The sequence below is a fragment of the Hibiscus syriacus genome, unplaced genomic scaffold, assembly GCF_006381635.1.
Source record: "Hibiscus syriacus cultivar Baekdansim isolate YM2019G1 unplaced genomic scaffold, ASM638163v2 tig00111708_pilon, whole genome shotgun sequence".
Lineage (NCBI taxonomy): Eukaryota > Viridiplantae > Streptophyta > Magnoliopsida > Malvales > Malvaceae > Hibiscus > Hibiscus syriacus.
In genome coordinates this window covers 2,149,912-2,164,976 of record NW_024063159.1, presented here as the reverse complement: position 1 = coordinate 2,164,976, position 15,065 = coordinate 2,149,912, and the positions used below count along the sequence as shown (strand labels likewise).

General features: G+C 36.8%; 1 protein-coding gene across 1 annotated transcript; it reads left to right on the top strand.

The window, feature by feature from the left end:
* The first annotated feature begins 11,221 nt into the window (after positions 1 to 11,221).
* On the top strand, positions 11,222 to 13,661 carry LOC120168067 (zinc finger BED domain-containing protein RICESLEEPER 2-like). Its single transcript, XM_039176909.1, has 7 exons — positions 11,222 to 11,357; positions 11,421 to 11,685; positions 11,767 to 11,901; positions 11,976 to 12,919; positions 13,046 to 13,236; positions 13,406 to 13,473; positions 13,565 to 13,661. Exons 1-7 carry the CDS (start codon positions 11,222 to 11,224, stop codon positions 13,659 to 13,661), a joined length of 1,836 nt encoding a protein of 611 aa, XP_039032840.1.
* Positions 13,662 to 15,065: the final 1,404 nt, after the last annotated feature.

Sequence of the window (15,065 nt, the reverse complement as noted above, 5' to 3'; positions counted from 1 at the left end):
AATGTGAGCATTTTGCCATATTTAAACATAATAGGTTGTTTTTAGAAATTAATTCTTTTTCTTTTATTAAGCTTTCAAGCTTAACTCCTAACTCAAAATTTTCTTTTTCTAAATCATTTATTTTGATTTTTGAAAGCTCTAAATTATTTTTCAAAATTTCATTTTGATTTTTAAAATCAACTTTTTCTTTCAAAATCAAATTATCTTTAATTTTGAGTTTTAAAATTAATTTTGTATATTTGGAATTCATGGTCTCAAATCCCAAATACAACCTATTATAAGCATTAAAATTAAATGAATTAAATTCATTTGAGTTAGAAGATACCTCGAATTCATCTTGAGTGGTCATGAGGCATAGGTTGACTACTTCATCTTCATCATTGGAATTATCTTCATCGCTCCAAGATGAAACAAATTCCTTCTTCCCCTTTTTCTTTAGAAAAGGACATTCATACTTGACATGCCCCTTTCTTTGACAATTGAAGCACATCGAGGGACTCTTCTTCTTGGTTGATTCATGTTTCACTTCCTTGGAAATCATGAATCTCTTGAGTTTCTTCAAGATCTTGACCATCTCTTCTTCTTGTTCATCATCGTCTTCATCCACCTCATCACTTGAATCTTGATAGCTTTCAATGGTGGATTTGAAGGCAATGTCTACCTCATTCTTCTTCTTCTTGTTTTTCTTGTCTTCCTTTTCTTCATCTTCCTTCACCATCATCTCACAAGTGAGAAGGGAACCAATTAGCTTATCGAGAGTGAGAGACTTTAGGTTTCTTGCTTTGATAATGTCTGTCTTCTTCGATTTCCACTCCTTTGGAAGAGAGTAGATCATCTTCCTCACAAGCTTCTCATTAGGGATTACTTCTCCATATCTCTTAAGACCATTGACAATCACGGAAAATCTATCTGTCATAGCTTTGATGTCTTCATCGGGTTTCATCTTGAAGTTCTCGTAGCTATAGTTGAGAAGACTTTTCTTTGATTCCCTCACTTCGTCGGTTCCTTCATGAGTGATTTGGAGCTTGTCCCAAATCTCTTTGGCACTTGAACAAGATGATATTCTTCCATATTCATTTGGGCCTAAAACACATAATAGAATATGTATAGCCTTAGAATTAAGCTGGAAATTTTTCTACTCTTCTCTACTCCAATCGTTTTACTTGCCGGGTGGAAGGAAGTAATCGTCCATGGTTGAGGATTGTAGGATTGAATAAAGTACATCATCTTATTCTTCCAATGTGCATAATTTGCTCATTGAAAAAGTGTGGCTTGTTGACCGGTTGTGAATCCATAATAGGATAATCTTCAAGGTAATAAGCACCGGAGGAAAAATCATTTCTTTGTTGGTTGCATCGAAAATTGGTAGAGCTTCTTCGAGGATCGTCTCAATGATGTTAAGCCTTCTAACGAGTTAGACTCTGATGCCAATTGTTAGGATTTTCGGAAGCTCGAATCGATAACTAAATCGGTTTGCAAAGAGGGGTCGGGACGGTTTTTGTGTTTAGGGAGTAAGGAGATTGAAAGATAAAGAATTGCATAGCATTTATAGTGGTTCAACTTTCTCAACCAAAGTCTACGTCCACTACCTTAGCTCCTCACCAAGGATTTTCCAACAAATTCACTAATTTGTTCTTTCTTTTGAGGACAAAGAGATAACCTTACATCTCCCTAGTTTTTCCGGGCTAAACTATAACCTTTCCCTAGCTTTTACACGGGATAAGCTAGAATCTTTCCCCTTTACAAAAGGATAAAAGATGTAAACAAGAAAACCTCTCTAAGGTAGGTGTTTACAAGATTGAGCTCACAAGAACAAAATATTTACAAGAGAAAGATGAAATAAGAATGAAAAACTCTTCTCTTGTGTTTGATTGCTTGGATAGTTGTTCTCTTTCTTCTTCAAGTGTCCTTAGCTTGTATTTATAGCTTGAAATGTGTTTAAAGTAGTATATAGCCGTTGGGATATTTTGGAGCCGTTTGAGATTAAATTTCCTACAAAATAAGGTTGTCCCGTACATGGGGTATTGGTACCCCTTCATAGGGTATCGGTACTCCTTCATTAAATTCAAATTAACTAGCCGTTACTATCCGTTGCAGCCAGGGGGTATCGGTACTCAGGGGGTATCCGATTTTAATGGACTTTGAATTATTTTTGAAACCTTTTGAAAACTTTGACTAAATTCAATTCAAGTCCAAAAACATTTTGGCTTTAAATTTGTTATATCGAAACATAATTCAACAAGATGCCAAGGTATTTCTGAATTGAACTCAGTGATTGAAGAAGAGACTGAACATATTTTCCAGAATAATTTCATTTAGCTAGCAGAAAATAAATATTGGGTGGATGATGAAAGCTTAGTGGAGTCCGACAACTTTCCAATTTTGGAGGAACAATCTAGCTTACTACAAGCTAGATCAGGTATGAATTTTGAACCTCTAATTTTTGATGAATTTATTCCTCTTAAGCCTTCATTATTGTATACACCCACTCTAGAGCTTAAAAATTTGCCAGGGCATCTTAAATATGCTTATTTAGGTAGTGATGAAACTTTACCGGTGATTATTTCCACTAACCTTACTGTTAATAAAGATCAAAGTTTGTTAAGTGTTTTGATGCAGCATGAGAAAGCAATTGGTTGGACTATGGTTGATTTGAAAGGCATTAGTCCTACGATTTGCATGCACAAGATTCTGCTCGAAGATTGCCACGGTAATTCAATCGAACCACAAAAAAGACTCAACCCTGTTATGAAGCAAGTGGTGTGATGAAAGAAATTCTAAAATGGCTTGATGTTGGAGTGATTTACCCTATCTCAAATAGCTCATAGGTGAGCCCTGTCCAATGTGTTCCGAAGAAAGAAGGCACGACGGTGGTTACTAATGAGGATAATGAGCTATTACCCACTCGTACTATTACCGGATGGAGGATATGCATGGACTATCGAAAACTCAACAAAGCTACAAAGAATGACCATTTTCCTCTACCTTTAATCGACCAAATGTTGGATTGATTATCCAGTAAATCATTCTATTACTTTTTGGATGGGTACTCGAGGTACAATCAAATTGCCATCGCACCAGATGACCAAGAAAAGACTACATTTACATGTCCCTATGGCACTTTTTCCTTTAGGATGATGACTTTTGGACTCTGTAATGCCCCGACAACATTTCAGCGTTGTATGGAAGCCATATTTTTAGACATGGTTGAGGTTTTTCTGGAGATTTTCGCGGATGACTTTTCTATTTGTGGGGACGATTTTGAACGATGCCTAAGCAATTTAGCAAAAGTTCTCAAAATATACAAGGAGCCTGAGTTGGTCTTAAATTGGGAAAATGTCACTTCATGGTGACTGAAGGCATTGTATTAGGCCACAAAATTTCTCACAAGGGTATTAAGGTTGACAAAGCAAAGATTGAAGTGATTGAAAAGTTGCCACCACCAACTTCAATCAAGGGCATAAGAAGTTTTCTTGGACATGTTGGATTCTATAAAGGTTTATCAAAGACTTCTCCAAGATTTCTAAGCCCTTGTGCACATTGCTTCAACAAAACTAGCCCTTTGTGTTTGACGAGTTATGCCTCGACGCATTCATTGAGCTGAAACGACGATTGATCTTGGCACCCATTGTAGTTCCTCTCGATTGGACATCACCATTTGAGCTGATGTGAGCGAATATGTCGTAGGAGCTGTTTTGGGGCAACGCCGAGGTAACATTTTTCATATTATTTATTATTCTAGCTGCACTTTAAATGAAGCATAATTGAACTACACCACCACTGAGAAAGAATTACTTGCCGTGGTATTTACTTTTGATAAATTTAGACCTTACTTAATAAGAACTAAAGTTATTGTTCACACTGATTATTCTGCTATAAAATACTTAGTGAACAAAAAAGGATGCCAAGCCTAGACTTATTAGGTGGATCTTACTTTTGTAAGAATTCGAATTAGAGGTGGTAGATAGAAAAGGAACTGAAAATCAAGTTGTTGATCACTTATCTAGGCTAGAAAATAATTTTGAACGCCATAACACTGTAGATATTTTGAACGGAAATCCCGTGGTACGCTCACCTTGTTAATTTTCTTGTTAGTGGAATATTGCCTTTCGATTTAGATAGTCAGTCTAAAAAGAAGTTCAATCACAATGCAAGGCACTATTTTTTGGATGAGCCATATTTGTTCAAGCATTGTGCCGATCAACTCATTAGACGATGTGTACCCAAAGAGGAACAGCGTGACATTTTGTACCATTGTCATTCGGCCCCATGTGGAGGCCATTTTGGTGGAGCAAGGACTGCTGCTAAGGTCCTGCAATCAGGCTTTTACTGGCCAACTCTGTTTAGAGATGACCAAGCATTTTACAAAGCTTGTGATCGATGCCAATGGACTGGAAACATATCTCGACGACAAGAGATGCCACTGTAAAATATTTTGAAGATAGAGTTGTTTGATGTGTGGGGCATCAATTTCATGGGATCATTCCTACCTTCTGTGGGAAATCTATACATCTTGCTTGTTGTGGATTATGTATCAAAATGGGTGGAAGCAATAACAACATCAAGGAATGACTCTAAGATCATACTCAAGTTTTTACAAAAGTATACTTTCACTCAGTTTAGAGTACTATGTGCTATCGTAAGTGACGAGGGAACCTACTTTGATAACAAGTTGATTGCCAAGGCATTGAGGAGATATGGAGTTCGACATAAGATTGCCACGGCATATCATCCGCAGACAAATGGCCAAACTGAGATTTCCAATCGAGAGATCAAGCAGATTTTAGAGAAAGCAGTAAACCCAAGGTGTAAGGATTGGTCGCCAAAGTTGGATGAAGCACTTTGGGCGTACAGAATAGCGTTCAAAACTTCTTTGGGGATGTCACCCTTCAAGCTGGTATATGGGAAAGCTTGTCATCTCCCGGTTGAACTTGAACATAAAGCTTATTGGGCCATCAAGTAATTGAATTTTGATGCTCAACTAGCTGAGGAGCAGAGATTACTGGAACTCAATGAAATGGAAGAGTTTAGAGCACAAGCATATGAGAATGCTCGGATATGCAAGGAGAAAACCAAGAAGTGGCATGACCAGAAACTGATGTCACGGCATTTTCATGTGGGCCAACAAGTCTTGCGTTATAACTCCATACTCAAACTTTTTCCTGGGAAGCTCAAATCTCGACGGTCAGGACCATTTGAGGTGCATTATGTCTACCCCCATGGAGCTGTTGACATTAAAAATACATATGGGGCAATCTTCAAAGTCAATGGCCAGCGTCTGAAAGCCTATACCGGAGTTCCACCACTGCACAACAAGGCAATTTTGCACCTGCACGATGTTGAAGAGTTGCAGAGGAAAACCAAATTTCGATGCCACGACATTGAATTTGTGAATGTGAATAAATAAAATTTAAAATTTAATCTTTCCTTTTATTTTAATTTTTAATTTTTATTTTATTTTGTAAATAATTTTTTATTTGATTTGTAGGGACCACAGTGCTGCAAACCGTGTAGGGCGGTTACCAAAGGGAGGAAATGACAGCGCATTAAATGGGGGAGGATATTCTTTTGATTTGTTTTTTTAAGTTAATTTATTTCTGATTTTTACTTTTCTCTCTCCACAGTTTTGTCCCATCACCATTATGACTTTTTGCAGGATACTTTTCTTCCCCATACACGTATTAACCCTCATCCACTCCATTTTTTTAACCATCATATCACCCATTTTCCCTCTTATTTTTAACTTTTTCATTTCTAACTTTTATTTTTTCTCTCATTTCTTCATCTTATTTTCTCATTCTCCCCCATAGCCGAATATCCTTCAAGCTTTCAAAGCTCTCAAAGTTTCTTCATTTTTCATTTTTCTTACTCCACTACCACTGAAAATGGTGCGTATAAGACTGGCCACAACCAAGGCTTCCACTTTGCAACAGTTCGAGAACGATGAAGCTAAAGCACGGTTCCAAATTTTCAAGAACTGAAAACTCTTCTTTGAGTTGGGTTTTATCTTAACCGATGAAGTAGACGGTGGCTTTGGCCGGATGTGATGGACATCGTCACTCCACTCAAATGGAAGAAGTTTACAAGGCATTCAGGTTTGGTTAATGCTTCGTTGGTTAAGGAGTTTTACGCCAATATCTCCAAGCTGAAACAACACTCCATTTTCGTGCGAGGTAAATAGATTCGGTTTACACCCTCTGTGACTAATAGGTATTTTTATTTGTAGGATGTGGAGGACTGACATGCCACGTTTGAAAATGATGCGGATAACACCACCTACGATGGGATTTTGACAGATTTGTGTTTCGCAAACATCGAGTGGAATGGTCGCCAAACCATTCGATATTCGGTCAACCGTGAGCGTCTTCAATCGCTCACCAAGTTATGGAATCATTTCCTCAAACACAAGCTCATGCCTACATCTCACAATACGACGGTATCATTTTCTCGTATAATGCTTTTGCACTCGATCATGGTATCCCGTCCTATTGATGTTGGTCGAATTATTGTTCATCAAGTTCATGAGTGTTCGGGTAAGAATGCAAATGCTTTAGTGTTCCCTAATTTAATTACTACTTTGTGTCGTAAGAAAAAGGTTGAAGAGAATGTTTTTGATGAAATTTTACCTGGAATTTCAGGCATAACTAGGGCTAGATTACCACTGTTATTGGGGATTAAAAACCCAAAGTCTAAGGACCCTGCTCATGAGCAATCTACAGGTACTAAACAATCAAATTTCGAGGCAAGGTTGCTTTCTCTCAAGGAAGTTGTGATGCAGACTCAGACTCACCTGCATGCTTTACACAGTGACATCCGTAATTTCTTTGGATATGTGAAGCATAGAGATGTTGTGGTAGAAGCGATGTTTCAAGAAATTCTTCCCCACGTTCAACAGAATTTCCCTGGTTTTCCAGGTGAAATTTTACCGGCATTCAATGCTGAGGCATCTCCTGAGCCCGAGCAAGATGCATGCAACCTCCAGTTGATGAACTGACTCCTGATCCGCACCGTTCCAAGACTCCTGAATATCCACCTACTGTCCCTGTTGAAGAAACACCCAGGCATGTTTCTGCACCCGATCCTTCTCCTACATCACGTAGTGGCTGACGTACCAAAACCACGGCTGGACGTAGGAATATTGGCACTATTACTCTAGTTTTTCAGAGTCCAGCCCAGTACGACTACACAAGCGTACCAGACGAGGAGTTGCCAGTAGCTCCAAGGCAACACCACCACACAAACCATGAGGTATCTCACTTGCATTTATTTTCATTTAGTTTGCATTTCATTGCATGGCATGTAGTTTTTATATAGTTTTTTTCTCTTTAAGCATCGAGGACAATGTTTCCCTTAAGTTTGGGGGAGGTAGTGTTCTCAGCAAAGCATATGCATAATAGCATTAGCGTAGTATTATGCCATTACATTAGTAAATGGTAGGATATTTAGATAGAATGTTTTGAGGATACCCAATGATTATGAAATTTTTTAGACTAAAAATTGAATGTAAATGACTATTGAGAATGATAGAACTCACTCTAGGGCTTGATGCTTTGTGAATTATTTGTACACGATTTGTATGTTCTCTATACTTAGAAAATTTGGAAAATTTTTATGAAGGACCTCTAGTTAGTTTTGGCATTGAAATAGAGTAATGGCTTAAATGAAATATCAAAAATAACTCCCTTATATATGAAACTGTGAATAAATGCTTAGGCTTAGCTGTAGAGGGACAATCCTCTATGTTGTGGCATTGCTTGGAACTCTCTCTAATAAATGGCAGCCTCGCGCATATGAGTGAATGAAAGTAGTCACGGGATGACTCTACTTAACTAGCTTGGGGGTGGAAGGTATGCTCCCTTTCACCTAGAATGTGGGAGAGTAGGTGTGATGAGCTGACTCCCTTCGTAGTAGCATCTAAAAAAGGGAGTAAAAATGTGCTTAACGAATGAGTAAATGCCTTGGCAAAACCTAGGGGACATTATTAGAAATTGTCTAAGTTTACTACGTATAGATTGGATACAATCACGCACACACACTACCGCAAAGGATCTTGACCTAGGGAAAAGTACTTGACTTCTCAATATGTCTAGCATGTTGAAGCCTATTTTCTGAGGGTTAAAATTCAATTTTTTCCTACTATCCTATTGTTGAAAAATGCCATGACATTTTGCCTATGTAACTGCTATCTATTGCTTGAGGACAAGCAATAGCTTAAGTTTGAGATGGTGTTAACTTCCTAAGAAGGCTACTTTTAAGGCCTTTTTCACTTAAGTTATTGTTTGTTTAAAAGCCCATTTTAGTCATTTTAGGATCATGTAGTTGCATGTGTGGTGGTATTGCTATTTTATTTCTTAATGGTGTTGTATGAGAGAAAGGTGCAATTGTTTGTGGTGTGCAGGGAATAGCAGACAAATGGATTCTTCAGGAAGTAATGCCACAGCATCACATATTGTTGAAGCAGATTAAAATGCCTTGGTATTTCTGGTGCAGAAAATGATAAAAAGATACAGCTGTACGAGGACAGTTGGCTCTGTACATGAAATGATTGTTGTAACCGCCTGCCAGAGGACCACTGCCACCTGGAGGATAAGGTTCACACATATGGTGTGATTCTAGGGGTATTTTTCACCCAAAAACCTCATCATTACCCCTAGATATTTTTATTATATACGACACCTCATTGGAGAGACAAAAGAGAAGCCATAGACACACGCATAGAGCAAAAAAATCTCATTTTTATTTTCTTTTTCCCTTCTTCTTCCTTGGGTGTTCCTCCATTGATAAAGCTCCAAGAAGTGGCGAGCTAGCGATCTAAGGTGGTTTGTGGTGGCCGAGGAGACCTCTGGTGGCGTGCGTCGAAGGCTTCTTCTCATTTCCCTTTTGCTGTTATTTTTCTATTTATTTTTGGGTTGTTGGAACGAATATTTTAAGGCTTGTTCTTTGGATATTTTGAACCCCGCCATTAACTAACTTATTTGGTGGTGGTTGGTTTTATGGTTGTTTAAACTTTATTTTAATAGTATATTTATGTTTATATTGGTTATTTGCTTGTTTTGCTTATGAATGCTTCTCTATCTAATCTTGTAAAAGGCATGAGAGTGTCCATTTCTTAGATGAAGGTTAGGTGTTCGAGAGAAACCTAAGCTAAAAATACTTGAAGTATTCGAGAGAAACACAAGATAAGATCCTCATAAGCAATGGGTTATAGTATTTTCAAGGGGCTTTAAACCGGCCTAGGAATACTATATCCTAATCCCTTAGTACTCGAGAGAGACTATGATAGGATTTCAATGACTAAAAAGGGTGATTTTATCAATAGTGTGGTCTGTCAACATCGTTGAGTGAGAGCAGATGCCTTGGCATTCCATTTTGTTAGGTTCCTTTGCTTAAAGGGAACACTTTAGGAAAACCCTGTCGAGTAAGTAAAGATTAGATAGCTTAAATATGCCTGAGAGATAAGTTTTGCATCCTTAAATCAATCCCTACCATTCATTCCAGTGGAAGTTTGTCGTTTGAGGATTATCAACTCATCTTTTATTTGCTGTTTATTTACTGTTTTTACCATTTTGCATTGCCTCGACATTACATAATTTTCAACACTAAACATTTATTCTTGCCACTTCATTTCCATTTGCTACACCATCATTTCATTCATCTACATCCACCTTCATACACTTTTCATTTGCTGTGACATTGTATATATAAACACTAACTATACATAGATAGAGTAGTGCTTTGCTTTGGTTAGACTTTTGTAATTTCACCCAATCCCTGTGGAGACGATACTCACTAGGGATGGAAAAAAAACCCGAACCCGACGGGGAAAACCGAAAACCGAATTAAACGGGTCGGGTTCGGGGACGCTAAACGGGGACGAGGACGGGGACGGGGACGGGGAAAACCGTTTATGCTAAACGGGGACGGGGACGGGTTTGGTAATCCCCGACCCGATTACCCGATTACCCGCCCCGATACCCGACCCGATACCCAGCCCGATAAATATTAAAAATAATATATATATATATATATATATATATATAATATTAATAAATTTAATTTATATTAAAAAATATATAAAGGAGATTAATATAGTATTATAATGTTTATATCGTACTTGGTGTTAATTAGTTTGACTTTGTTAATCCATGTTTTAGGGTTTCCAGCAAATTAAAATCCAATATACCTTTGTGTTGCTGCCTCCCCCTCTCTTTCTCTCAAATCAATTCGTCGAGGTCTATTGGATTTCCGAAGGTATGTAATTATAATTTTGTTTGATTTTTCTGCATTCAGTTTTGTTTTCCTGCTTGTGTATCTTTGATTTATATATGGTAATAAGAAAGCTTGAACCATCATAGGTATAGAAGCTGGGGGTTTTATCTTCGGTCCTCCCATTGCACTAGAAATTGGAGCAAAGTTTGTTCCCTTGAGAAAACCGAAGAAGTTGCCCTGTAAATAGATTTGTATGTATAGCCACTTCAGTCGTGCTCGTCGTTTCTCGAAAGTATCTTTTTTCTAATACTGTAAATTTTAATTATCATTCATATATGTAGATTTTATTTCTCTTTAATTTTCAAGGTTATGAAACAGTCTCGTAAGTTTCAGGCTCTAGAGTTGCAATTTTACAGCAAGTGCAAGTTCATTCTTAAGTCCATTTTTGTATGATAGTTGAGCACATTAATTATCTAATGAATGTAGAATGTGACTGTTTGATCAAAATCCTATGTTAATGCTTTGATGTTATCCATGTTTATTCTTTTAGATTGCACATGTCAATCTAAAGGGAGAAATGTACCTCTGATTCATATTGGTTTCCATTGACCTTTAGAAATTAAGTAGTCGTAGATGGTATATCTGCTGCTGCATGTACTTTTTGATTTAAAGTTCAGTGGTTTAGATAAATCCTTTTGTATAGAATTAGTTCTTTAATTTCCAATTAGATTCTGATTATTATAAAAAAATTAATTATCTAATTATTACTACTTCAAACCATAGAAATCACCTGCTAAATGTTAATACCATTTCTGATTATTAATAGCTACTTTTCTTGATGAAGGTTGTTTCATAGCAATAATGGAAGGTCAACGATCCATAGATGATAATTCTAATGCGCGGGCACAAGCACAATCACAAGCTGAAAGCAATAACATGACTCAATCATCTCCGATGCCAAATAACCAAGGCCCATCCATTTCACCCATAGAAGAAGAACAAACACAAATCGATGATAGCAATATTGGTACAAATAGTAGAAAGCGAAAAACTTACTTCAGTTGTATGGAATCACTTTGAGAAGGTGAATGTTAACGGTGAGGATAAGGCAGAGTGTCGTTATTGCAAGAAAAAATTAGGAGCAAATAGTAAGAATGGGACACGACACTTGCATGATCATTTCAAGAGTTGTCCAAGGCGAACTTGTAGAGATATACGTCAACAAGTGATTGGGATGGGGCAAAAAACAACGGATGGACAAACAAATCTATCATGCTTAAATTTTGACCCCGAAAAATCAAGAAAAGATATTGCAGAGATGGTAATAGTGCATGAATATCCACTTGTAATGGTGGAACATCATGGGTTTCGAAAGTTTATGGTTGGTCTTCAACCTTTATTTAAGGTTCCATCTAGGAATACCTTAAAAAATGACATTCTCAAGATTTATGACTTCGAGAAAGAAAAAACAATGCGGTATATTTATTTGTTTAATCGGTTTCTAATTTGTATCTTGTATTTATTTGGTTTCTAATTTGTATGTTGTATTTATTTCAGTCTATTGGAGAAGATTCGAAGCAAGATTGCCATTACGACAGATATGTGGACATCAAGTAATCAAAAAAAAGGTTTCATGTCAATCACATCGCATTTGATCGATGATAACTGGGAGATGCAAAGCCGAATAATGAGGTACTTTAAACTTACCTTTTCTAGTTAGGTACTAAATATAAGAACTAAATTGATTATAATTACTTATTTACTAGGTTTATATACGTGCCTTGTCCTCATACTGCTGAAGTTCTTGCTGATGTGTTGTATGAATCTCTATGTGATTGGAACATTGATAGAAAAATATCAACAGTTACAGTTGATAATTGTAGCACAAATGATCTGATGATTCATTTATTATTAGACAAGTTGTCTTTGAACTCGTTGATTTTAGGAGGAGAGTTATTTCATATGAGATGTTGTGCACACATATTGAACTTGATAGTTCAAGATGGTTTATCTGTTATTGGGGATGGAATTGAGAGAATTAGGGATAGTGTTTATTTTTGGAGTGCAACACAAAAAAGAATAGAAAAGTTTGAAGAAGCGGCTCGTCACTTGGCAATTGATTGCTCAAAGAAATTGTCTCTTGATTGTAAAACACGTTGGAACTCGACATATTTGATGTTGAGTGTTGCTATAGTGTACAAGGATGTTTTCAAATGTTTAAAGCAACGAGAAACACAATATAGAAGTTTACCTACAGATAGAGATTGGGAGTTAGCTTCAAGTATTTGTGGAAAATTGCAACTCTTTTATAAGGTGACTTTGATGTTTTCGGGTACCAGGAATCCTACAGCTAATGTATTTTTCCCATCCATATGTGAGATAAGAATTGCATTAAGTAGGTGGAGTGAAGATCGAGATGAATTGATAAAAGCAATGGGGGAGAGGATGCTTGTTAAGTTTGATAAATACTGGTCAGTTATACATGGAGTTATGGGAGTTGCAGTTGTATTAGATCCAAGATACAAGTTCAAAATGATGGAGTATGCTTTCCCGAAGATTTATGGTTTTGAAAAGTCTGATGTTGAAATTGTAAAACTAAAGGAGCTTGTGTCTCGTTTGTTTCAAGATTATGAAACGTGTAGTTATGAAAGTTCACAGAATCGAGATGTTGATTCAAGTCGCAACACTAGTGACATGGAGGTGGAGGGGGGTTTTTCAACGACTATTTTACATTCATTGAAGAGAATAATTATACAGGTATCACTATATGAGTTCGTTTTATTTATCTTTTGATTTTTTTTATTTATCTTTTAAATGTATAAAATTATTACTGTAGGTATCACGTCGGAGCTTGATCATTATCTTCAAGAAAAAGTAAGGACACAAAATTCGGAGCTTGATATTTTGTCTTGGTGGAAAACAAATGGTTTCAAGTATCCAACATTACAAAAAATTGCCCGAGACATATTAGCAATTCCAATATCCACTGTTGCGTCTGAGTCTGCCTTTAGTACAAGTGGTAGATTGGTGAGTCCTCATCGGAGTCGTCTTCATCCAAAGACGTTGGAAGCGCTAATGTGTGCCCAAAGTTGGTTAATAAACGAAATAAGAGGTAATCAATCAATTCTTTTACTTATAAGTTTATTTTTTCAATTGTATTGTTGATATGATATGTTATATAAATTAATAAATACAGCAACTTGTTCACAAGAGTCCGAAGCATATTGTAAAAGCATCGAATATGACCGTGATGATACTGACGAGGTACTAAATTGATATACAAGTTATACGTGATATCATTAACTTTTTTATATAAATTTTGGTGGCTTATAATTTTTTTTTTGTGTAATTGTAGCAATTGGGGGTCACAATTGTTTGATGACGGTGGTGGTGTCGTTGACGTGACTTGGAAGTTGGAACTTTGGAAGAATGATTTCGTTTATGAAAGTTGAAACATTATATTATTAGTCGTTGTCATTATATTTGTCTATTTGAATTGTTTTGTTTTTATATTTTGGATGCATTTGGTGGTGTTTGGCGTTTCAAGTAAATTTAGATCCGACAATGACATTATTTTTTAAATAACTCGTCATCGTGTGAAATTTAAACGGTAACGGGGACCCCAGCGGTGAAAAATAACCATATAAGGTAAACGGTTATTTAAACGGGTATTTTTCACCGCGGTTATCCCCGCGATGAAAATTACCCGTTTAAATAACCGTTTATGCTAAACGGGGATACCCGTTTCCCCGCGGTTTTCCCCGATTACCCGATGAGGATCCCCGTTTAAATCCCCGCGGTTTTTTAAGCGGGGACGGGTACGGGTTTTTTAAGCGGGGACGGGTACGGGTTTTTTAAACGGGGACGGGGACGGGGGGACCAATACCCGGCCCGAACCCGGCCCGTTGCCATCCCTAATACTCACTCATCACTGTATTACTTGAGCGATTGTGTATACTTGCACATTATTTGCGTATAATTTTATAGTACTCACAACACGCGAACACCAAGTAACACACTCATAAAACGTTGATACACTTAGTGGGTCATTAGAAATGCAAGATAGCTTAAGAGTTTAAATTGAGCATGTTAAGTAGATTTTCATGGCAAGTTGCACGATTTAGAGTTATGATGTGTTTTAAAGCCTTATTTATTACCCCCCATGATCATATAAAACATTAACAAGAATTGGGAAAGCTTTAGCTAGTAAAATTAGTGAGATTAAAGGCAAATTTTATTCCCAAATAGGGTATTTTTAATAGTGGGTATTGATGCTGTAAGAAGTAGTATCGATATTGTTAATATTAAAGGCATAATTCGAGAGTTTTTAAAGAACAATATCGATACCCTATGCAAGAGTATCGATACTGAGGGTTTGGTATCGAGAACAAGGGGCTTATTATCGAAACCGATAATTTAGAATACCAGTTTGGTATCGGTACTATAAGGAGTATCCATATTCAGGGTCCAAGTATCGATACTACCACGAGTATTGATACTTCCCCTTTTCTTCCAAGGCATTTCAACAATGTTGTATCGATGCCTTGGGTAGGGTATCGATACTGATTAAAGTGTATTAATATTTTAATGCCATTATCAATACTAAGGTTATGTTTTGGGATTTAAATCAAGAAAAATTGTAAAGGCAAGTGAGGTTTCTCAACATCTTATAACTATTCCCAAATAAGACTACAAACGATAATATTAATAATGCTTAATAAAACGTAGAAATCAGATAAAGTATAGTGACATAAAACTAGCCATGTTTGAATGCTCGTGAAACGATTAAGACACCTGAGTTCCTTTAGAAAAGTTAGAGGTGGCGATGTATAGATGCAGTCTGGATATCCTTAGGT

Bases quoted from the DNA above. Each gene is read 5' to 3' on its own strand.
- LOC120168067 (XM_039176909.1), top strand. From the start codon at position 11,222: ATGATAGCAATATTGGTACAAATAGTAGAAAGCGAAAAACTTACTTCA. The intron at 11,358-11,420 runs GTAAGAATGGGA...GAACTTGTAGAG, and splicing joins GAAAAAATTAGGAGCAAATA to ATATACGTCAACAAGTGATT. The intron at 13,237-13,405 runs GTGAGTCCTCAT...TAATAAATACAG, and splicing joins TTAGTACAAGTGGTAGATTG to CAACTTGTTCACAAGAGTCC.